Consider the following 25,675-nt stretch of genomic DNA (forward strand, 5'->3'; position numbering starts at 1 on the left):
TTTGCTCATTTTTTTGTTTTTCTTCTCTTTCCTCCACATAGTCTTAATTTTCTGAGAGGGACTGGACTGATAGCTATACTTTCTTTTGTACTGAATCTACTCCTGTACAGTAATCATTTTTAATTTCTCCCCATAAGGTCAAAACAATATGTAGAGAGTGCAGAGTCTAATAAGATGTTGAAATAGGTATTGAACCCCTCCTGCTTCACTGGAGTTCTACATTCTGCAAAGTCAGCTAGAGGGGATTTCAACACGGTTAGAAATGTGTATTTCTAAAATAATAAACTGTACCTTAGGAAAACTTCCAAGTCCTGACAGTTCCAAAAGGCTGTATTTAGTGATGCACAAAATAATAAGTGGTCTGATCTAACCCCTAAGTTAAACTGAACCATTTTAAAGGAGTTTTCCATGGCTTTTATAACTCTTTTCCCCTGACCCAATACACATCTGGTTCTAGTTGGCACCAAAAGAAAGACGTATTTAAATGTCATGACAAAGGCTAATCTTGTATTTCTGCCTTGTTGGGAGACAGGAAGTACAAGAAATCTCATAAGATTCTCCTTGCATATCTATCCACTTTTAAAATAGCCAAGTGATTTACGTAGCTCTGAGAAGAATTCAAATTTTTCTGTTAGCTGAACTGACCCTCTCAACCTCCAGAGGATCCTTCACCACTAGGTAGAGTTTAGCAGAAGACATTGGAAAGGCTGTTCTGTCCTGCCTCCGTGGCTTCAGCCAGCCATGAAGGTCTTGATCTTTTGCATCTTTGCTCTTTCTGCTAGGAAAATCCAATAAACGAAATACTAGTTAAGAACACTTTTAGACAGGGGAAAGAAGCGGTGCATTATTCAAGATGGTAGAGAAAGAAAATAAAATTGGTTCAAATACTGTGACTCCATACTAATCATATTTCCTTTATGAGTAAACTCAGGTAGATCTGAGTAAAGGCAGCAAAATTAAGATGGACACTGGGACTGTTAAATATTTACCAGTATTTACTACAATTCATCTATAGAAAACCCTGTAAAGTGGGGTTTTATTTTCCATAAATGGCCTTGTTTCTGTTTGCAGTAGTGACACAGCCCCTTGAATGTGTCTGAAGTGCTGGACTGCAAGTGTTTAAGATTCCATGAAAACCAATTGGAATGAGTGCTGAGCTTACTTTCAAAATGACAGATGGTTTTCAGGTGACTTAAACACTTTTGAACATTCAACCCACAAGCACTTCTACAATGATGCTGCAAGGTGATGCATATGCACTCAGTGTGTTCTTTCATAAGAAGAAAACCTGAGACCAAAGCTTGGCCATGGCTACAAGGGAAGGCTCACAGTGAACTGGGAAACTGAACCTCCCTGCATGCACTGTGATGTTCAGATCATGCTTCTCTTTATTATCTTACCACATGCACAGGTAAAGGCATGCCTACCAGTGAGGGAATACTGGTGTTTCACAAGTCTTATCTTCTCAGCAGGTTCTGCTGGCATCCTTGTGGCAGGACAGAACTCACAGCATGTATAGATGCTAGTGGAAGAACATGTTAATATTTAAAGTATGCAAAAAACAATCTGTGAAGAATACATTAATTTACCTTTCTGATCTTCTTTTTTTCCTTCTGATGCTGATGCTTTCTCTGATAAAGTGCCATTATTTCCACTGGCTTTTACCACATTTTCTTCCTGTATGGTTTCTTCACCAATGGCTATGGTGTGTCCATTTGAAGTTTCAAAATTTACTGTTACATCACCATCTGAAATGAAATTTAAAGAGTCATTGCCCAGTTTAACTAATTACTTGGCACCTACTTACAACACACAGCATCCCTCTGCTTTCAAGCTTCTGTGGAAGAAAAGGAGAAAGACTTACTGAAATTTGAAACATCAGGCTGTAGATCTGCTCTGGAAAGTAACTCTGTAAAGAAACTCTACAGGCTTTCATGTTCTTTGGGTAGACACCTCTGCAGTAGTAGGCTTGGAAGTCCCTGCTGGTTGCCTTTTTCATCTCTGTTAATGAGTGAACTGCTCTCTTATCCCTGCAGCTTGGTTTACACAGCAAAGAAATGTGTGCAGGGACCACAACAAAGCTGTAATATGTTCCAGCATATTCCAGAAATGGACAACGGGGGGGCACAGCTGCAGAACTACTGTGGGGCACTTCCAGCATGTAAACATGCCAGGAATTCTGACAGAAGTTTTCAGAATGTATGTGCCCCTTTACTTCATAAAAATATGCCACAAAGAGATCATCCAGTCTTAAGAACCAAGGTGAAGTCTTCCTGTATCATACATCATATCATACTTAAAATTCTGCAAGTCAAATTCTTTCTCAGCTTTGATGGTACTTTACTCACTTACCCAGACTAGCTCAGCTTCAGAGTTATTCTGAAAAAAGCTTATTTCCCTGTTTGTCTCTATATTGCTGAAAAGTGCTACTCTTGCTGGCTTACAGCTTTCTCTGTTCCATGCACTTGGAAGTTGCTGCTGATTTTCTTCTCTGGTAATTTCTTTTTGCAGGATTCTCTTGCTGTCCATCCAAAAAGTAAGCAAATCTACATGGCATCTCTTCTGATTCCTCCCATTGATTCTTCACTTAGCGTGGCAATTCCACTTCTCTTCCTTGCTGTGTGCTATCAGACCTGGATGTTTGGCACTTCCCTGGTTTCAACATAATTATGCAGCCTCTGTCCTACCACCTTGGGTGCTCCCATTCAGGTGATTGTTTCATTACCTTCCGCATTCTAACATCAACTTGGTTTGGAAAAAATGAGTTCTGCCTTCCTAACTTAGTCTAATTTACTACAGCTGACACTTGCACTTAACTGCAACATTCAGTTTCTTCAGCTTCTCTCTTCCAGGGCTTCTTAAATCCACTCTTTCCTCTCTGCCTCCACATCTGACACTGCCACCTCTTATTCACATCTTGCTTCTGCAAACACCCCCTGCCTCCAAGTGGCACTTGCCACTTTCCACTTCATTCTTCCTCACTCCATGTGAAATGCTCTCGCTTCTTCTCACTTTTCAAGTCTCTGTGTAGTTTCCTCTTTTAGCTTTCATCCCCATAGTCATTCCTTCTAACTACCTTCACACTCCTTAACTCTCTTTTCTACCTCTCTATTTTTAGCACCTTCAAACCAACCCCATATTCTTTCAAAATGTCCTTAAAAATTACGATTTTCATCAAACATGAAGCACAATGTGAGGAAGATTGATATGGGAGGAAGAAGAGAAAATGGTTCATATTTATATCCTCTTCTTATTTTGCTCAATCCTTGTAAGGAATCCAAGGTCCCATCCCCTTTTAAGGAGGGAAGAGAGGGTCAAGGAGACTGATGACCAAAGTATTCACAATTTTATCACAAATTATAGTATTTATGTTAGACTGTAACCAACCAGAGAAGTCAGCACATTTCATTAACTGTTCCCACTGTAAATACAATTTACAACCTTCAAAGGACAAGGTCACACAGGTCCCCAGTAAAGCACGTGGCAAAGCCCACAACAAATCCACAGATGGACAAACTGAGGTTTGGAGAGTTTACAAGTCTTGTTTTAGGACAATGACAGTAGCAGAGACAAGTGCAGAAGCCAGCTATGCTGAATGTCATCGTCTGATAATCAGCCAAACTCTGTACAGACAAGGGATGTCACACATCAACAAACAGACCCTTTGCTGCTAAGTATCTGTGGGTATGATACAACCCATACACACTGATACTTTACTGACTCTTCAGATGGCACAGAAAAACACAACTTCTAGGAGAAAATCATTTTTGGAAAATGTGCAGTTCTTAGACTCCTTGATAAAATGACAAATGGTTTAATTTAAGCTACAGAAAATTATTTTATTCACTTGACTTTTATTTGATCTATATTTATAAAAGATGAAGAATGTTAGGGAGAATACCACTAGAAACATAATTGGATGTAGCACAGAGGTATCTACCTCGGCTTACTCATGCTTTTCAAAATGAAAATTCTGGCTAATGCCAGGTACTCAACCTTAGAGCATTTTGAAACTAGTGATTTCTTGCCCACTGTTTAATGCTGGTGCCATTTATGATTGTGGCCTGTGTGATAGTGGTTGGATCCATATGATCCCAGCACTGGTACTTTTTGATACCTGAAATGCATTATATTGATTTTTCTGGGTTCCAAAGCCTCTAATTTTTCAGCCAAAATTTCTTATTTTATACTCTAGTGGCTTTAGACAGCAGACTTGACTCACAAATAGATTTATCACTAATTAGAAAGAATTCTGGCAAACAATAAGCAGGAGCCACAGAAGTCACATTACTTACAGGGAGCATTAAAATATTTCAGGATATGACCAGAGGTCTGCTATGGCAGAAGCAGTTACAGAGCACAAACCCCCTGAGTTAACTTCAGTTGTCAGCTGGCCCAAATTACCTCTCCCACTTCTCAGTTGGTCTCCTCATACCTATTTAACTACATGGAAACAATGCAAAAGTGGCTTTATCACACATGTTTAGTGCTTAGTAGCTAAATTCTAGTTAATGTGTTATCACCTTGCTCAGGCATTTCCTTCAGCACTCCCCTTCTTATCAGCTCCTCTCTGCTTTGTCTTGTCGAAATCTTCCTTTCCAACACTAAAGAAAAAGCACAGTTAAGAATAGATTTATTCTCATACTGCTGATGATTGTGAAAAAAATGTAGAGAACTATTTTTATTTTATAGAAAGAGAACTCTTGTTTCCTCCAGTTCTGCAGAAGAAGTGGTTAGGGTTTTCTTGGACAGTCTCTGAAAATATTGCCCTGCAATTTCAGGCACAGGAAGTGGGGACTCATATGATCCAGTATCTTCAGCTCAGCAAGTCTCCTTGAGGCTTCTTTTAAGGTCAGTGGGGAAAAGCAATTTCAGGGTGAAACTGAACTCATCCTAGCACAGGCATTTAACATGTAAAAGTACATTTTTCCCACTGACTGGACTGAGTAGCTCAGCAGGCGATACCTTCATCTGCTTTGTACAGGTTTTGAGTAGCGAGACACAAATCCTGCTCAGAGAAAGCAACTCACAGAGTAGCTCTTGTGACATGCAAACTGTTTAAAGAAAAAAAAAACCAACAAAAACAACCTTTAAGAGAAGCCAGAAAATTGTGTTCTTAAAGGGAATAATATCCTCATCGATCGGTGCTGGTTGACTTTCATGGAAAAAAAATACAGCATCCTGTTTTTAGGTCAAAAAAAAAACCCCAACAAACCTCATACACAAAAACCTCAAGACTGTGGCACGAAGCATTCTAATTATTATGTTTATTTCCCATGGGAAAATTGCTGAATAGTTTATAGGGAAAAGCATTTACAGATGTCAGAATAGAATAGCTCCCCATTGCATCCCATCCCCAAACTGATGCAGTGATCTGGGATATTATTGTTATGTTCCATGGGACCATGGTGCATGATGTTCACAAAACATGAGCATCACTTGTAAAGTCCAGACTACCCTGTTAGGAAAAGGCAGTCTCACAGTCTCCCATCCTGATTCTGTTTACATACAGACATCAAAATCCGTGTGACATTTGGACCTCAAGCTGAGGGCATGTGGTGAAGTTCAGCTGTGCTGGGCTTCATCCTATTAATGCTATGGGATAGGGCTATTTGTCTCATTAACCAATTCAAACACTCTCTAGGGTCAGTCTAATTGCTGTATGCAGAGTGATAATACCTTGTGCAGTGTTTAATCTCACTTGTGCCAGCCCAGCTGGAGTGACTCAGCCATACAGTGGAGTGACAGGCTCCTGTGAAGGCATGGAAAAGTCAGTTTGACTCTTTGGAGAAAGCTGCCCTCCATGCCTAGCAAAACACCTTTCCCAGCAGCAGGTGCTCAGCTACTGACACAACCAGACTGGCTGAGCTCAGGCGCCTGAAGGTACCCTGCTTACAGCTTCCCACTGCCCTTCTCCATCAGTGAAGGGGATGGCTGAACAGAATGATAGAATTTGGCTTTCAGCTGGAAGGGAACTTAAACCACCTCATTCCAACCCCTCTGCCAAGCCAGGTTCCAACACCTTCCACCAAGCCAGGTTGCTTAAAGACCCATCCAACTGGTCTTGAATGCCTACAGCATGGGGCATCCACAGCAACTCTGGGCCACCTGTGCAGCACCTTACCACCCTCAAAGTAAAGAATTTTTTCCTAACATCTAATCTAAACCCACCCTCTTCCAGTTGAAAGCCATTTCCCCTTGTTCCATTGTTACACACTCTTGCAAAAAGTCCCTCAGATTCTGTGCTCCCCAAAGTTACAGTACCAGGTTTATTTCTCACGCTGCAAAAGCGCAGGGATTCAGCAGCTCCTAAATGTAGGATGCATTTCCCCATCAAAACAGCACCAACTCCTGGCAAAAGAGCTGGAGGGAGTAAGCATTTTCACCAGCTACTCATGTCTGTGAGATCAAGAGCTCACAAATGCAAGCATTACTGGCTCAAGAATGTAAGCTGGCATTAAGTCTGTGTCTATACACCCAGGTACTTTGAGGGATCTGTCCATTAAAGGTCAGACCTCTGCAGCATTCAAGTCACATGTGACAGCATGAAGGAGCCCACTGCAGACTCTCAGTACCAGCCAGCCTCCTCGGGGAGAGGGTGCCAGCCTGAGCTCTGATCAAGTTAGGCTGCCTTGGGTCCCACACCTAAATTACTCACAAGCTCTTCCAGTTTCTCCCCTGTGTATTTTAAAGCATGTGCCTTGTCACACACATTGGCACAGGAACACACCCCAGGCTGCAAAGAGTTTTTCATGTAGGGGAGCAGTGCCACAGCCTGCTTTAAATGAGATGGGGGGTCATGGAGACAGAGCACTATGTGGGCAGGCATGGATGGAGTGTCCTGGTCTTTCTAGAGAGCAGGTGCATTCACAAGCAGGGTGAAATCTCCTTTGACAGCCCTGAAGGATGAGCACTGTACACATACACTTGGTATTTGCTTTGTTGCCGGCACTCTAAATATTATTTTATTATTATTTCAGCATCACAAATATTATTTAATTCCCACTCTTTTTTTCTCTCTGCTTTCTTTTTACATCTCATTTCTTGGGGACAGTGAAATGAGGTGATCTCTTACATATCTGTGGGACAATTCAATGCCGCCTGAAAACAGCAATGCTCTTTCCATCAAGTTAAGAACGTTGGATCAGACCTCTCCCCATCAATATCTCTCTAGTTTTCAGGATGATTTTTTTTTTCAATGCTGAATTAACAACTGTATTGAATTAATTATCATGGGAAATGCCAATTGTCATTAAAAGGTATGAACCTCTTACACTTCAACTAAAAAAACCTCAAAGCATTTCATAAATTACACAGGTTTCATAACAACCCTGAGACATAATTATCTCCATTTCACATATTAGAAAATTTGTGAACAGATAAGAAGATTAAGTCCCAGTCCTCCATCTTCAAAAATGCTAGACATGATTGGTGGTTTTATTTAAACTGATTAAGCTCAATTAATTCAGCTTGAAAAGCTAATTTATTTTAAACTTTATTGGCCCCATGGAAAGAATATTTTAAAAAATCAAGCTAGTGTTCACTACTAGTACCATAATTTCAATTCATACAAAGAAAAAGGCAGAATCTTAATTTGAATCGAAGTGGCAAAAAAATATGTCCTCTTGTATAAGAGGAATGATTAGCCTGTCAACTTAGGAACTTATACTGAGCATTATTCAGTTAGCCTGGACTCATCATAATAATTTATAGTTCATTGCAGATTATGCAATATATTTGGTTTATTTTAGATTACACAATATATTTCATATTTACACAGTCAATGTGTAATTTAAAATACAAAAGTATTTTGTACCATCCTGTCACCCAGCACCATCGTTCAAACATTTCCTGACTTTTGCATGCTTGACTTTGCAACTCTATCATTTTAGGAAAGCTTATTGAAACATAGCAGTAGTCAAAAGTAGTTAGCTCAGCAGACTGGGTTTGAGATTCCTAAAACTCTATGCAATTAGGCTGAGTGACCAGCTGATGCTATCAGCACAAATCTTTTATGCAATATGTGTATATAAAAATGTATGTTTATCTATCTATGTGAACATATATAGCTCAACATCTGTCACATATATGATATGTAGATATATATGTGTATATACAAAGGTGTCAAAAAATATAGAATTTCAACATGAACACCAACATACTGTTTCTCACTTTCAGCAATAAAAAAATGTAAAGAACAATTTCTCTGCCTGTGTACATGTAAGTATTGAGATTTTTTACAAAGAGATCAGTCCTGAGTGTGAGGGTGACTGGTTATGAGTCCTTGCCTACTGAAGAAGGCTGAGGTGAGGCAGGCAGGCAGTCTCCAGTCTCATGATCCAGAAGAATAAGAAAATCCCAGGTAAAAATCCTTCCCCTGCTGCAGCCAGCAGCAGAACTTGCCCTGACTTCAGATGCAACGATAAGAAAAGATGTCTATTTATTGTACTGTATGCAGCCCTCATTTACTCCAGTAAATCTTACTGCCCTTCACAAATATTTGCTGTTTTGCCCAATACAAGTGATAGTAACACTAATAATGGGAACCATTTACCTCAAAAAGTAGCTTCTCTCTCCCTCTCTCTCTCTCTCTCTCCCCCTACCCTTCCTCATCCCCACAAAAAAGACTGCTTAGTGATGGCCAGCAGCTGCAAACCTCAGGCAGTTTTAAAACCCCTTCTTTGACTCAGAGTGCTGTGAGATTCTGGATATTCTCCAGTACTTAGTTTTGTTCTTCTAAGAGAAGCTTGAGAGCATTTGGGTTATTAATTTTTCTCTGACCTAGTAAGAACTAAAATTGCCTTCTGATCCCTCTCTGTATACACACTTTTGCAGCGAAGCTTTGAAGTGGCATCTACTTTGTGCCAAGACACAAACTGCTGTCTTTTCCTTCTCAGCAAAACATTGCAGAGGAGAGAAACCCTTGAGATGATGGCATTTTATGTTTGTTTTTCCTTGATTCTGAAAGCCCTCTAGACAAAAAGCATACAGTCAGTGCCCGAAGAACAGACTTTCTGAGATAAAGCATGGAAAACACACTGCTAAAGGGAAAAATTCCAACCATCATTCCCACACTGGCATAGATATTAACATCTAACATTTAAACATCCCTCCTTTTTTGATGCTTGTGGTATTTGCTGTTTATGAACATCTTCCAATTGCTCCTAAGACAAAAAGTGCTCCATGGAACAGGTCCTGGCAAGGCCATAGCAAGAACCTATTTCAAAAAGCCTATTGAATCCCAGAGGAGGCAGTGAGAGTTCCTTCTAATAGCCCACATTCTGTCTTGGAAGAGACCCTTTCTCCAGCTGCATGTGGATTTACCATGCTGAAGCCCTGCTAAGGGAACTGGCAGTGAATGAGGATCATCTCCCATGGTCCCAGGCCAGGAAATGGGCTTCCTGCATGTCAGAGGCAGGCACACAGACAGCCCCCACTTGGTCATGAATATACACCTCTGAATGAGGAGTGTGAGGAAGAGGATATCCTGTAGGATTTTTATTTTGAATGGATGTCATCCCATTTCCTTCTCAAGTTAGATAAGCAAGTTCCTTCTGCCATGTCACCGAGCAAGCAACAAGGGGCAGCTCGCCACGTCAGTGCCTCTTCTCAGTCTCCATTGGTCCTGGGTCTATTTCCTCAAGAAATACAGAGAATACTATTTTTATTCATCCCTGAAATTACCATCTAAGGCAGGGTGAATGCAATTCAAACTACTTCTCAATTCAAGTTCCAGCCTCACACGAAGCACATACACAAACATAAGTGATCCCATGCACAGTTTAAAAGCAAATCAGTGTCTTAAGGGACCACAACATCATGAACAAGAGCAGTGAATTAAGTAGAAGTGAGTATCTAAGGAGGCACTTTCAAAAATGTTGACCTTAATTTCTTTGTGCTTAATTTCCTGCTTTTGTAAAAGAAATACTAACACCTGCTCTGCCTTGGTATTATAAGAATTGATGTGTCATGCTTGCAAGATTGGATTCAGGCCCTTGGAAGAAAGACAGTACAACATAAAAAATACAACCTTTAACATGAACTTACCAGATATTAGTTTTTTAAAAAAAATTGAGAAATGATACATATGTTATTGTTTAATGGCATAGCAGTTTAACACATGCTAATAGTTTAGGGAATCTCTGTATACACAGCTTATGAATGAATGGTTATTACTCTGAAGAACTTGTTGCATGTAAAATCACATACCTGTCCAGCAGAAGCTGCACAACATTCAGGAGTCATTAACTAGAAATAACTTTGCTTTAGCAATATGATAAAAGTGCTGGGAAAGCTGAAGGAAACGGGAAGCAATGAAGGAGATGTCAGACTGAGGGGATTTTTTTTTTTTTTTTTGCAGTAACAGAAGAAATTGTGGGGGGTTTGTTGCAGGGTATGTGGGAAAATGAAAAAAAAAACCAGAAAAAGGAGAGAAAGAAGGATTTGAAGATCTCGGAAATCTGTTCAAAACTTCAGCTGGCATCTGGAGTGATGAAGACACCAGGGAAAATGGCTCATTTTTCCGTTTTGTGTAAAAAAAGTTTGGTTTAGAAGTTTTGCTGTCAAACCATAGAGCTCCTTGCTCTAGCTGTCAGGGGTTGGCATGGATTTAAAATGTCAAACTGTATCTCTAAGAGTTATGGGGAGCCTCTTGAAAGCACTTCAGGAGACTAGTGTTGGTTTTATTGCCGACAGCCTCGGAGGACAGTAGACAGAGGGCTTGCACTGTGACAATGAATCTAAAGAGCTCACAGAAGCTCACTAGACTCTAATTAGATTCAAGTTTAGGAAACCACAACATCAGATGTTTGAATCCCAAACCAGAATTTTGGGATTTTTGTAGAGAAAGTTTGGCTAGAGCAGTGACACAGACACACACACATATAGGCAGGGTGGTATTCAGTTTTCTAAACATGGATGCCTAAAGCCACTTCAGATGCCTCAGGGTTTCAGAGCTGTCTGCACAGGGATGACAAATATGATATCAAACCTTCTGGGAGAGCCAGGACACCCCAGAGCATCTCAGGTGGCCCCAAACAACTATATTTGGCTAACTAAATCCCAGCCTTTAATACCCCTCTTTTTCAGACAGAATATAATTCAATCACAGCATTTGATTTCAGACCATCCTCCAGCCTTGCCAGTGGGGAAGTGAAGGGCCAGAGCAGCCTCTGTGAAGGCAGGGGCTGCAGAGCTGATCCTGACTCTTCTGCTGGGCATGGCTACATCTGCTTCTCCCCCAGACTTCTGTCCCCACCAAGGTAAGGCTTGTTTCATAATTCAAGTCACTGACTACCAGGAGGACAGAGAGATTTTCCCATCTATTTGAGGACATGTATAGTAAACAAATCAGCTGTGTATTTTAGGGGATAGGTTCAAGACAGAAGATGAACAAGGTTTGGCTTTTCCTTGCCAAGGATCAAATGGTTTTTCTGTATGTCAAATACCATGTCTAAATAATCCTTGTCATCTAACAATTTTCAATTACTCTGCAAAACCATCACAGTGTTTTCTACCTTTTGACACCAAAGGGCTACAGACATACCTGCTGATGTTTCTCTGAATTTGTCACTGGTCTTCTTCTTCCGCCATTTCCAAGGTTTAAAGATTTTGCCAATGTTGGAGAGTTTGCCCTTCCTCTTGAAGGGGGGAGTTTGGGATCCTGGGGCCGGTCCATCTGAGTTAGCAATTGAAGCCTTGTCCAAACCATCAACTGTACAAAGAAAAGAAATAAAAATAACTGAAGGATGGAAAACAAAATAGTACCCAATAGCTAAACTCCTCCACTGCCAGATTGCAACAGGCTGCGTGTGCACCAACATGGATTTTTCCTGTTCCAGAAGGCAGCCCAGGGCTTCAGTGCTTCTCAGCCCTGCAATTGCAGCTGTCCAGAACTTGCATCTCATGATGCTCATCTGATGTATTTGCACAGTCCAGTGGTTTTCTATCACTACAGGAGAATTTCTTCCAATGTATGTTTGGGTGAGTTTTTCCCAATCCATGGTGAAGTTGAATAACTAGCTATCATCACACAGAAAACAAAACCCTTGCAATGTGAAAACATAAACTGTTTCTTTTGGGTAAAATTAATCCTTTCTTAAACAAACTCTAAAGATAACTGTGCTGGCAGTGGAATGGGAACAGGTCTGTTTGATATCCCTGGTAATCAGTCCTTCCCAGCACAGCCTGCCGTGAGTCAGGCTTCTTACTAACAAAGCATATTTAACAATAAGCTTTTGAACTGGAGCCAAAACTTAAAGAAGGATTTCTTTACTGCAAAAACATATTGAATTATATGAAAGCCAATACTTAGAAAGCTTGGAGTTTTGTGAACCAATTAAGACTCATCCCACGACGTCCTGTAGCATACAGTTAAAATAAACTACCCTGAGAAATCTACTATTACTTATTTCTATTGACGAATTAACATTTTTTAAAGCCTTCCATCTGTAGTCCTGCAAACACTTCCAATGTGCTGAATTTTACTCCAATGAGCAACAAAGTAACTACCATTACTTAGAGACTCAAAATTAATCATGGGCTTAACTGTTTGTGGCATATAGGCTCTGTAATTGCTTTCATTCATCTAAAAATTCTAATTATAACCAATTTGGAACAGAGTCGATGCCACTCTGAACAGTAGTAATGATAATCATAGATCATTAAATCAGAAATGCTATTCAAAGAAAGAAATACCAATGTCCTCATTTTACAGATGGAAAATATGAGGCACAGAATTAAGTGCCTAATTTTATGTTTGCCAAATAGCTTCCTGAATCCTGGTCCTGTGACCTAGCTGCTAAAAAGATACATATTCAGCCACATAATATCATGGTGCAACCTTATTATTCTGTTTCTCAGACAAATGACATGTAATGAATCCTATATTTGTCCTAGGCTTAAGATTGATCCAGGATGCTAAAAAAAAAATCTTTTCTCTGAGAAAGCTGATGTAATGCAAACAGAGTCAAAGAAACCTTATTTCCAATGTTTTGAAATAAAGTACTGGCAAGAAACATTTATTGTATAACTTCGTTGAAGTCTATGAATTTTAAATTAGCGCTAAATCTCCTCACCTGTGTGCCCTGGAGACCAAGGAGAACCTTAGAGAGATTTAAAATGAGACTGCCTTGAGATGAAGCAGCGAGCCCCCAGCACAGCCTGAGAAGCCAGGTGAGAGATGTCAGGATCACCAAAGGCAGTCGGCAGTTTTGCAGAGAGGCACCAGGAGCCCTGCACGGGTGCCTTGCCTGAATTTAGGGGCTGCACTTTTGTCCAGGCTCACAGGCATTGCCTATGGAGTGCAGTCCCCTCTGGAATGCAGAAGCCTCTGCTGGAAACTGTGGATCTAAGGGAGAATTACGGTTATTTGGAGTGTAGGTACAAAGACAAGAGAGCAAAATTTATCTCTGCTATTCCAGCTGAGATAAGAAGAGATGAGTGCCACAGTTTGCAGCCAGGAAAAGCCAGGTAAAAGAGGAAAGGAAAACCCCACCAGGAGTTGGGTAGTGCAGCACAGGAACAGGTCCTGGGAGGATGTGGAGGCTCAGCCAGGCAAACCTCCAAAGCTCCTTCTGGAGCTGACCTCCCCTGCTGTCAGGAACAGTCCTGCTCCAAGGAACCTCCTGAGTCCCTTCCAGTCCAGATTCCCATGGTGCTCTGGGATGCAGAAACACAGGTTTCTCTGTGAAATCAGCACTAGTAAATCCAAACACTCAGAAGTGAAGCCATGAAGAAAAGAGACCAGGATCTGTTGGCTGTGGAGTCCTGTCCCAGGGCAGGAGCCAGGCAGTATCTCACTGGCAGAAGCAGTGAGGTATCAGCTCAGCCCAGTGAGAGCCTACCCACCCTTGAGGCAGCAGGACAAAACTCATTCTCAACTCTCCAGTGGCTCAGAAAGGCTGAGCTGCTGGGAAGAGCCTGCATCCTGCTGACAGACAGCATGGGCATGTAAGCACTGGAACACTGATCTTTTCAAGTGCTCCTGAGCCACGGAGTGCAGCCCATTGCAGGAGACCACTTTCACAAAAACCTCATCTAGATTTTTTTCGCCCTGTGCCTAGCTGCAGAAATGGAGGAGAATTAGGGCTCCAATAGCTACTCACAGAGAAATACAGATTTACATTGGTCCCTGTTCTGCCCTCTGCTGAAAAACTGGTAACTCCAAAATAATCATATTCTTCCTAGCTACAGAAATTTGTCTGCTTCCAACTGAGCAAATACACAAAATTAATGGAAAATAATTCTATTCAGGAAGATTTAAACTTTTGAAAACAGATGTTAACATTAATTCTTTCTGACAATAAAAGGCAAGGAGTTGATTTATCTAGTGAGTTCAACAAGTGTTCAAAATTGGGAATTTACTAATCCATGGATCTTGTACCAATTCCCTCATTTGAAATATGTATTTGAAAAGAAGGAATAAGCATAGCCAGATATCACAGACTAACTTAAGAAATAATCTAAGATAAAGTAATATGTCTAGAAAAAGGAACTTATTTATATTCAAAAGTGCATATATTATGTGTATACATATATATTCACAAGCTAGCACATTTTATCAATTAATAAACTATTTAGAAAAAACCCCACAATGTCAGCAAAGACATTTCAGAGCATTTATAGAAAGATCTCTACAAAAGTTATTACTCCTCTTGTTTGAAACACTCCACAGGAAACTGATGCTTCAGATGCACACGATTTGCTTTATAGGCCATGTACTACTTAAGAATAAAGCAGCGTGTTTTTCACCTCCGAGAACTTATCTACTTTCTATTAATCATTATAAACATTATACATATTAACTGAGGGGAAAAGAAACATCTTAGCTCTCTGAGGTTTAGAGGAGCTTGCTGACTTGTGTTACTCTAGTATTTGTATATATAGTGTCTTGAAGTCCTGCCTTCTTCAAAAAGCCAGTGAGTTACTTTATTGTCTTCAAGAAATATTATTAATAAGTTTGACACTAGGACTTCTGGCCATAGTACCTGCATATTTTACATGACCATATTCCAGCCCTTTGCCCTAGGTGAAGATTTTCCAGCTGCAGGATCAGCTGGGTGCACAAGAAGGACAAGAAGTGAGGATATGAATCCTGCACATCGACGTCCCACGACGAGGAGATCTTACTGCAAAGGCCAACAACAACAAAGCTAGTGGAGACACTGCCAAGCTGAATCACGCCACATGGGCTGTCAATTGGATGAAATGTACAAAAAGGACAGCCTTCCCTCAAGGCTGTGGGCAGCCAGAGAAGATGAGATCAGCCTGTAGATGACCCTGACTTTCCTACAAATGCGTAGAGATGACTAAAAAGGTCTTATCCCAGGAAGGCTACTTGCAATAAGCAGTGCTGATCTCTGTAGCTGCTGAGGAAACATTTTACTGCTGTGAATGATCTCCAGAGATGCTGTGTGGTTGAGGCAGGTGTGTGAACCACCACAGTTTTCCCAGAGCATGGTACACTTTGGCACTAAGACGTCAGCCCTGGCACACGCTAACGCTTTTTTCAGATAAGTACTTACAACTAACTTTATAGGAGCAAAATGCAACAGAGGAATGACCCACCAGATCATTTCAAGCAAGTCTAACATCAATTATTGTAAACTAAACAGTGTGTTTCTGCTGGTTCCAGGCCTTGTGATCAGAATGAAGCAAGATTGTTTTTTAAAGACTTTGACTTAAAGAAATTCATGATCAAAAGAAAAGAGGACTATATTTATGACTTTAGATGTTCTGCGTTTTTTGCTTCTGTATATTTTTTCTCTTGGCAGTGAAAATGAAAAGCCAGCAGAAGAACCTAATGTGCCCTCCCCTCCCCAGCACCTTTCTACACAACTGATTTAATCCAACCCTGCTGGAGTAGTGGTATATATTTAAGGGATTCTTCCTCACATCAGGGCTGTAAAGTACAAGAAGGTGCCGCAGAACGTCAAGTTCTCTTCTTCCCCCACCGTGCTGCACCTTTCATGCTGCAATCCCTTCTCTCACCCGCATCAACCAAGGCTTACCCCCCTGCACTGCAACTCTGCTCTGGATCCTTGTCATACAGCAAGGTCAAGAGTGGCAAGATGAAGGAAAAGTCCTCCTCCCATAGCTGGACAACATAACCAAGAGGGAAAAAGGCACAGAACCAAGTGCCCCACTGATAGCAAGGCACTGAGGTGACACTGGTGCCTAACACTTTCACTAGCAATAGTTCATTGCAGTATTGCCGTGGTATCACCACATCGCTCTCAAAGCATGTGAGGAAAACCTGTCAGAATACAGGGGACTCAGGGTATTGCCTCATCTAACCACGAATGAATTGAGAAACGCAGCAGAAGGTGCCTTGACCCCAGTTCAGAGTTACCTTACTTGTGGATTTGGATACAATTTCTGTGCTTATTAACAACCAGTTAGCTAGTACACTTATTTTGTTTCTCTTCCTCCCACTGCACCCTGCTGCCTTGCAGGGATGTGCTGCAAATGTCCTCTTGGTTTACTGAGACCTCAAAACCTCTTCTGACAACAATATGATTTTCCATACCACCTTGCCAGAGGGCACAGAGTTGGAAATCATGGTTTTTATGCCAGCAAAATGAACGTGTTTTTGCAGATGCCTATTATCCCCAATTAGCAGTAAGTCATCAACTTACTATAGAATATAAGCTGCTTATTCCTTGAGCTTACTGGCAAACTTCAAGACACTGCATGATAAAAGGTTTGACATTGTCATTAAAAATCAGAAGTCATTCTGACACTATAAATGTCATTTTCATTAAGTATCTCAAATTCTTATTTCTCCTGACCCGAACCAGATGGAACTTTTGTTTTTCTTTCTCACATTTTTGTTTTGTGGGTGTTTTTATTTTGTTTTGTTTTTTGTTGTTGTTGGGGTTTTTATAACCTACTTGGAAGGGAAAAAATCCATCTAATTCACGGTGGATAAACTGGTAAATGGGAGAGACATAATCTACCTCCAGGCAGCACAATGAATTGGCATCTGCATGCTTTTGCCTTGCCATACATCTGGAGTTTAACTTTGCAGAAACTCTGTCATGAGCTAATTGACTTGATTGTCCTTTAATTAAATGAAAGGAAAAAGCTGAAGTTCAAACGTGGGCGGCAGAGTGGTGGTTTCCATATGGAACTGCCAATATTGCCAAATGTTAATTGGACCTCCCGCTGGCAATCAGCTGAACAGGCTGGGTAGTGGCTACTTCATAGGGAGGCTGGCTGCTGCCCTGGAAGAGCCAGAGGGAATTCTCCTAGGATAACTGCAGCAGGGATGGAGACAATGGCCTGGACACCTCCAGGTTTCTGCATGGATACACACACAAATGGATACACACGCACTTCTGGGGCTGTTGGAATCACACTTGGATCAGCAGTGCCAAAGAACAGAAACTGCTTCTAGTCCGAATCTTGCAACTCCCACTGCTTCCATAGGCAAAATGTTACCTTGCTGCAGAAAGTCAAACCTGGCAAGAGTGGAAAGTTCAGCTCAGAAGCCCACAATCTGTTCTGCCTGTGATGAGCCCCTACCTAAACTCTGCAAAAAGCACAGGTACAGCTACACAGGCACTTCAAAGGAAAAGAGGGAAGCCTGTGCTTCCCTGAAAGGCATAGCATGGATGCTCAGGGCTCCACGTTTCAAAGAGCTGCATGGCTCAGAGGGATGCTCAGCCACACTTGCTCCCTTCTGCAGGGTGCAGAGAAGAAATTTGACCAGAGTTTCAAACAATGATGTATTTCTTCTAGCTCTCACTTTCTTAGCTGTACACCTGGGATTAACTGGATTATTGAGTTATCTGTCTCTTAGGTAGAATGCCCTACTCCTACGAGACAATGATCCCCAGCAAGCAAGCAGGAGACCTGACCTGGGCTTCCTACTGATTACACAGGAAACAGGACATATAACAGGGTTCACTCTAGGGCTTGACACGTGCTTGCTGCATCACTGGGGTAAAGTGCAAAAAATGTTGCTTTTCCTTTTTCCTGGCCACAATAACCATCTCAGCTTAAGTGCTGGTGGTTGGTTTGTCAGGTTACAGGCTCTCATTACCATAAATTGTCTCTTGCTAGTGCATCCCAAATGCAGGTAACACACTTGTAACCTCCAGCTTCAGCGTTACTTCACAATAAAGCTTTCACTCCCATTGGGTTGATTCTACAGAGAAAAAAAGCTAAGTTATGATTGTAGGACACTCTGCAGAGACACTAAAAATCAAAGGCAACACAGCCAGTCAGGGCTACCCAGCCTCACTGAATTACACTTCCCATGGAACTTCATGGTTCAGAGCTCATCTGCTTTATCTACACTGGCATCTGAGCTGGGTGTGCTCTACAGCACATTGAGCACTGCAGTCAGAGCTCTACAATCACACCACCTCTCTTCTCAACTGTTTCTTATGTCAAAACACATCAGGGATTCTCTTAAGGTCTAGGGAAAAAAAAAAAAAAAGAAGATCTGACCTATGTTTGCAATATGCCCACAAATATGTGTTTGTAAATTAATTATTGACATTTTGGCAAGATGCAGTCCTTATTGGAACAGCTACACAACTTCTTCCTCCCCTTCAATAAAATGCTTAACTTCCACACTTCCAGCTTCCTGAAGAAGGAACAAGCAAATGCTCAGCCATCCTGTTATACAGGTTTGAAAGCAATCTGGCCAAAAATCTTCTTGCTGCCTCCTCTCTCACCCTGGACACAGCTGGCTCCAACCAGAAGGAAAGGGATCATAGGTTTAACACAGGCTGCTTATTCTTTTTTCTTCAACCCCAATACTTGAGAAAAAGTCAGCGAATGGAAAGTCACCAGACAGTTACATTTTCCAGATAAATGAAACATCATATCAAAGGTCAAAGCAACTCCTCCACAAAAACAGGGGCAGGCACAATGCCATGACATGTGGGGGGATAGAAAAAACAACAACTAAAAGTATTGTACATAAAAGAGCAACCTAACTACTTTGAGCAACTGAGCTGCTAACTGAAAATTAATGCTTCTTGTTTCTGAATATTAAGGGACAAATCTCCTTGGACTACAATGGTATATATTTCTATTTATAGTTTAAATATTTTTTTGGATGATTTTGTAATTTCACCTAAAAGTAAGATGCATGTACTCATCTTATTAAATTCTGTACTGGTATTTTAAAACATCACATCTGAAAACCAGAACTGCAAAACTGGAAATACTTCTTTACTGACTTTTCTTGGCATAGCCATGTTATGGGGGAGAAATACAACTGTAATAAATTCACAACAAATCTTTTTAGCTGCAGGCAAGTGGTAAATCTCCCCAGCAGATACTGGCTGGAAGTGTGAAAATCAACTGAAGCACCTGTGGCCCCTCTCTAGCATGGTGACAAAGAGGAATTAAAAGCAATCACCTTTGCAGTAGTTAATAGGTGTGTTATACCAATGCTGAGATAAAACTGGGTGAGGAGAGCCAGAGGGAAGCCTTTGGCCCTGGCTTCCACCACCCCAGTTAGCAGCAATTTACTCTCCATCTGCCCCAAACAGGCCAGGTCAAAAGCTTAGGAAAAGAGTAAAAGCATAGCCAAGGTTACTCTGGGCTGTTTGTCTCCCCTCTCCTCTCCCTAAGCAAGCCTGAGGCTGTCACAGCTCTCAGCTGGCTGGCTCCTCTGGAGGTGTCCATCACCCCAAGGAGAAGCTGCAGGATGTCAGGAGATTATTCTGCTGACTCCCCTACTCGGCATCACTGGCTGAAGGACTCACTGCTGATCCCTCCCCAAAGCCTTTCAGGCACGCCAGATACACCTGGAAAGACGGAGGCATTTCCCTGCAGACCTCTGGCTGTGTGCCCAGAAGGCAGCACCACTGCAGGCAGAGGCAGCACACAGGTACAGCTTTACAGAGATGCTGCCCACACAAGTGGGCTTCCAGTCATCTCAGCCTGTGCTTCTGCACCAGCACAACAGAAACCCTGGATGAACCACCAGCCATGCTGCACGTTATCACTGCCCTGAGACAAACAGCCTTTTGTCTGGGCTTCTAAAACTGAGTCAGCTCCTACTTCTGAGCTGGAGAATGTACCATTGAGCTGGGACAGGAACAGAACAGAGTGAAGGGGAGAGAAGTTTGTGAAGAGAGGGAAGAATTCTGCCAGGAAGTGATCACCTGAGCTCACTGCCAACAGGTGCGAGAGATGCTCTGATGCCTTCAACACATCCAGTGCTGCAGCAGTGACCGCCTGAAGCACCAACATCATCAGCTGTTTTCCTCTTCAGCGTGAAAAAGGTGGGAAACCCAGTCCAACTCATTCCAGACCAGCCAATGCCCTTGCCAAACACAATTATTATGAATATTACATGTGGTTTTCCCTTTATTATTACTATCTTTAATCAAAGATTTCACAATTAACATGTTTATATACCTGAAAGCAGGTTTGGTTCGGTGGGCTCCCATCCCAATGCTTCCCCACTCCTAAGTACTATGACGAGGAGTTCCTCATCTACAAATAACAGAACATTAACATACCCAAAACCTTAGGAGCAATTTGATCAGTCATGTAATCAAATGCCTGGGACAGGACAGCCCAGAGCTCATTGTGCTGCCTTTCAAGAGCACCATTTTCTTCTCTACTGGCACCACTTCAACACCTTTTTTTCTAGTACAGGAAACAGCATACTGCACTTGTCCAAATGTGTGCAAGTCAACCTCAAAGCAAATAGTCCCTTTATGTGACCTGCTGGCCTCAGAGCCCTGCCAGGGAGGTCAAGAACGCTTTTAAAGCCAACCAACAAATTTCTGATTGTTGCTGTCATTGCAAATATTTGTACAGGCTTTTAGCTCTGCTCTCTTTGTAGAAAGAACTGTGTTTATTTTTAAGTTCAGTTTTTAGCTCCCTTTAAAATGCTCGCCTTTGTTGCTAGATACCAGCTTGAATAAACAATAATAGTGAAACTCCAAAATACTCAGAACAACCTATTAATGATTAAACACGGTCTTCTTAGTCAAAATACTAATTTGCCAACTCTAAAACCACAGCCTGTAAAAATCATTCATATCATTCTGCACATATAATATCGTAATTCTTAATACAGTCTAAGTTATCTTCTTTGCTATGAGGAGAAGGGAGTTGCCAAGTTGCAGCTGACTTTTATTCTGCATCATGTTTCATTACCCTCTTCATCCCCAGCCACAGAGCAAACAGCTGTTTTACTCCCTGTAACTTGTTCTTTACTAGGGCCAAGGTGGGGAAAATCAGGCACAAGCTGATATATTTGTCAGCTCAGCTGCCCTTCTCAGCAGGGCATGTTCATGTCCTTGTCACAGGACAAGTCTGTGCAGCAGTGATGGGATTCAGTTTTACTTTAAAAACCATTATGCTCCCTTTCCTACACAATCAAGAAACAGTAATTCCATCAAGCAAGGTGATGGCACTGTGTAGTAAAACCCAGTGGAACTGCAGTGCCATCTCCATGAAGCTTTGAGGCTGTATTCATACATATTTTTTTACTTCAGTCTTTCCACGGAATCAGTGTTGCTGGAAGTGAGGTGCTGGCAATAAAAACACCTTTAGCTGGAACAAATTACAAACGAGAAAGCTGCTGCCCCCCAGCTCTGCATTGTGCTGGGATGCTGGGCTGGAGCCTGCCCTGCTCTCAGCTCACCCTGGGGGCACAGCTGCCTGTCCCTTGTGGGGGTAGAGCTGGAAAACAGGATCCCACTTCCCTGTGGGAGAGCCAGCAGCACTCTCCTTTTAGATCCAGGCACCAGTCCAGGACTAAGCAGAGCATCAAGCACTCCTGGGAGGGAAAGGGGCTCAAGAAAGGGGCTTGTTGAAGCTTCAGGTGGGGAGATGTCATCTTGCTGTCAGAGAAGGCACTGAGAACATGCTTTGCTCTCCCAGTGGATTCTTCCCTTAGGGGAAAACAACTACTCTGTAAGAGCATGATCAACATGGCAGATATATAATTGATACCTTCATTTCCCCACGTGGCTGCTCCTGACATGTTTGGGGCCTCCAGTTCTCCTCTGCTCTCTGTTAATAATGAATGACTGCATTATCACAGTGCTTAAAGAGGGCTGGCCATAGATCAGAACCTCTTTGTTTAAAGAGTAGTATGGACAAACACCAGAAAGAGAATTCTTGTTTCAGCTTCAAGTATAAAATGAGAGACAATAGCTTGAACAACAGATTTCTGATTTTCATTGACACCTGCTCAGCTGTTGCATTTTAAAAAAAATTTAGCTATCCACAAGCCCCTATGAGTTTGTTTGCCAGCACATCCCTCTCTTTCTCATTCAGACATTGGCATTTTAAGCAATCATAAAATAAATCTTTGCTGTCTGTAGGCTAAAACAAAATGCCAACTTCAACTTTAACATGCCAGCTTGAACTGAACTGCTTTAGCTGGAGTTGGGTGAGCATCCCTTGAGCCAGAAAGCAAGCACCAATAGAAAAAGCACCAGACCCCATCTCCCCACCAGTGCTTTTCAGCACTATACTACCCCATGGCCTAAGATATTCATTCAGTACTTAGCTTCAGCACACAGAGCTTCAAAGGGCACCAGATGAAATGCCTGTCTGTCTGTCTGTCTGTCTGTCTGTCAGGGACACCTGAGCCCACCCAGCTACTCCACCAGGCATCAATACATTGCTGTGCAGGAAAACCTTTCATTTTTCTAGGAGGAATTAGGAGTCAGCAGTCATCACAGCCCAATGAAACATTTTAAGCCTTCCAATTACCATTACGATGCATTCAGGCTGATTGTGAATCAGATAATATATTGATTTTTTACTTTGTACAAAACCCAATACTGATAAGAATAATAATTTAGGCTATTTTAGTGAGATTAATGTGGACAAAGGTCACTCCAAACTGTATGGAATGACACACTTCACTGTATTTTGTATTTTCTTTAAGACTGTCTTTAAAACTTAAAAAAATGTAGCTTTCATTAAAAGAAATTTTTATTATTCCTTATTTATTTAGAGATAAACCTTGAGTACTTACAAGCCAAAATACAAAACACTGACATGAATTACTTAATAACCCAAATGAAACAGAAGCTGTTCTCACAATTATCAAGTTTCTTTAGTTTTATGATTAGGAGTGCCATGACCTTGTTGATACTGATGAATTGGGCACAAAAGCTTTACTATTTAGCCATGTGCTTAAGAGTGCCACAATAAGAACTTGATTAAAATAAAAGAGATGGTGCAAAAAAACCGAATATGACTGACAAGCCCTGGGCCTATTGCTAGCAACTCCAAGCAGCACTGGAAATTCCAAATCCTTGCAAATAAAGTACGTACAGCATCAGTCTTCACCAAATTCATCTTTGGCATTATTTAAGCTTTCTTTTTTAAACTACTACCAAATGTTTTCCTAGAGAGGGAACAGCGTGTGCCAGAGTGCTCGCCTGTTTCTCTCGGTCCCTGGGAAAGCGAGCCCTTTCTTAGGAAAGCCCACAGGAATACTTCAGAAATTCCTGCTTGCAATTTCTGCCTGACCTGGCTGTTTCTCATCCTGGGCTTTCTGCAACTCACCCAGCACCCAGCATTGCATTTCTGCGACTCGCATCAGCACCCAGCTGATGCACCAACAAGGGAGAGAAAGGACAAATTATCAGCCTGGTTGGCAATGGATCAACACACGGCCAGAGTGTCCCACAAAGGAAGGAGCAATCACTGTTTCCACTGGGGGTACTTCCACTTCCACAAGGTCTCTCTCCTAGGGTTGGCCCAGAGGTGAGCAGCCTACCCTAGCAGGCAGGGCTTGCTTGGGTTTCTGCTCTTCCCAGCCAGCAGACCCCAAAACAACATCACTGCAGGGATCCAAGGAGGGGAGGGAAAGGAAAGCAGAGATCCCACAGGTGATGGAGGATCTTTTCCCCATGCCCAGGAGGCACAGAGGGAACACTGGAGAGCCCTGGAATGGCAAGCAGGAGTCAAACCCAGTCCCTGAGCCCCTCTGCAAGGCACAATGTCTTCACAGCCACTCCCCAGTGTTACTTACACTGTGTGGCTTGGAACCTGTTGAGCTCCAACCTCAACTGAAGGAGTAGAGGACCTTCCTGCAATCCCTGGAAATTTACCTCCCTCGGGAAATAACTCCCGAAAAATTCTATGCCATACTGAAAAACACTGCCTTGTAACTCCATCTCCAGTGAAAAATGCTTTGTATAAGAACAGGTTTTAAAATAGAAAGGTTAATAACTATTCTTTAAAAGAGCACCTTCAAGCAGCTTACAAATAAATGATGGCAACTCTGTTGAGCTTAGCAAGAAGCTGTGACATTTGGGAAATGAAAAGAAGTGATAAAGAGTTCAGTCATTTTGCTTGCCTTGAAAAAGGTTTACAATTTCCCTTAAACCTCCCTCCCACTCTTGCTAACATTCAAGTACTTGGCACGTATTCACACACATATTCAACATTTTTAGAACCTGTACTCACTTTTCACCCTAGCTGGATGCTGAACTTTGGGAGAGAGTGGTAATTTTAACGCCAGGAGAGACCCAAAAAGTGACTGGTGCATTACAGCATGCAACTCCTTGCTGTGGGCAAGCATTTCTTTCACATGCTGTGCTCACAAGAGCTACAGAAGATCAGAGAAAAACCTGGAATTGTGATGAGACATTTATAAGCCACAATAAGCAAACCACAAGGTTTCTGTATCTAGTAGGAAATTTTCTGTATATCAATACAAATGAAGAATACAAGGAATATAGGTGAGCACAGCAGCACAGTCTGACTCAGGTTTAAAAAAAGTGCTAGAAAAGCACCACTAACCTTCACTGAATATTTTCTTGTTGTAGAAGGAATGAAATTCAGCTAAATCAAGTGTTAACTGGCTTTTTTTTTTTTTAATTCCTGTATAGGATCATGAATAACATGCTAAACTGGAAAGCACAGAAATGCAAGATGTGTCCCACTCAGAAGCTTTTTGACAAACGTTATGACATTTCATGCATTTGTGAATAGTGGCCACTGAGAACCAGCTCCATAAGTATTCAGTGCATAAATAAATAATAAATAAAGCATATTTAAGTTTCACTTAAACCAGGACACTTTAGTTTCGTGTTTGTGAGCATGTACATGGCCTATACAACAGGGCTGTACACAGCCTTGCATTTGAAAGGCTGCCTTTAGTTTTTGGTCAGATGTCAGCACAGGAGGAGCAGCCTGGCCCAGCATCCAGCCAGTGACCCACGTAAATCAGCCCTAGCCAAACCAGCTCAGCAACACTGGAGCAGCCAGCTAAAGGCAAGGGTCCATGGATTGTGTCAGGATACCGGGGAAAACATGATCCTATTTCAGGTAACACCTGCTCTGAGGAGGATGAAAAACCTTCAGATGTGTCCTCAAAGCTTCCAATGCAAACAGCTCCATCACCAACATTGCCTTCCCACTTCAGTCAGCATCTCTGCTAACTTTAAGCTTCTGTCTTCTAAACCATGTGGGAATCAAAGGTTTGGGTGGACTTTTAATTATCTTTCATGCCAACACAGACTTTTAGAGTATAATTGAATTTTGTGGGAAGTTAAGCAAAAAAGATTACTACAGCACACACATTTTCTTCACACTCAGAGCAAGACAAAACACTGTATTTGCCCAATTTGCTCATGTGCTAGGAATACCATAGGTTTATCTGCTACTAACACTGCACACTTTAATGCAATAAGAGGGGCAGCATACAGGCTGGGAATGCCCCTGG

The 25,675-nt window shown here is 41.8% G+C and overlaps 1 protein-coding gene across 1 annotated transcript in view; it reads right to left on the reverse strand.

Moving 5' to 3' along the window:
* Window positions 1-25,675, reverse strand: part of PHACTR2 (phosphatase and actin regulator 2) — a 72,504-nt gene that overhangs the window by 34,192 nt on the left and 12,637 nt on the right. The window contains exons 2-4 of the mRNA XM_084202535.1: window positions 11,546-11,713; window positions 4,524-4,604; window positions 1,590-1,748 (exon numbers count right to left, since the gene is read on the reverse strand). Of these exons, the coding sequence (XP_084058661.1) occupies window positions 1,590-1,748; window positions 4,524-4,604; window positions 11,546-11,713 (408 nt within the window). The remainder of the gene's footprint in view (window positions 1-1,589; window positions 1,749-4,523; window positions 4,605-11,545; window positions 11,714-25,675) is intronic.

Source organism: Fringilla coelebs, assembly GCF_963513975.1.
Source record: "Fringilla coelebs genome assembly, chromosome: 3".
Lineage (NCBI taxonomy): Eukaryota > Metazoa > Chordata > Aves > Passeriformes > Fringillidae > Fringilla > Fringilla coelebs.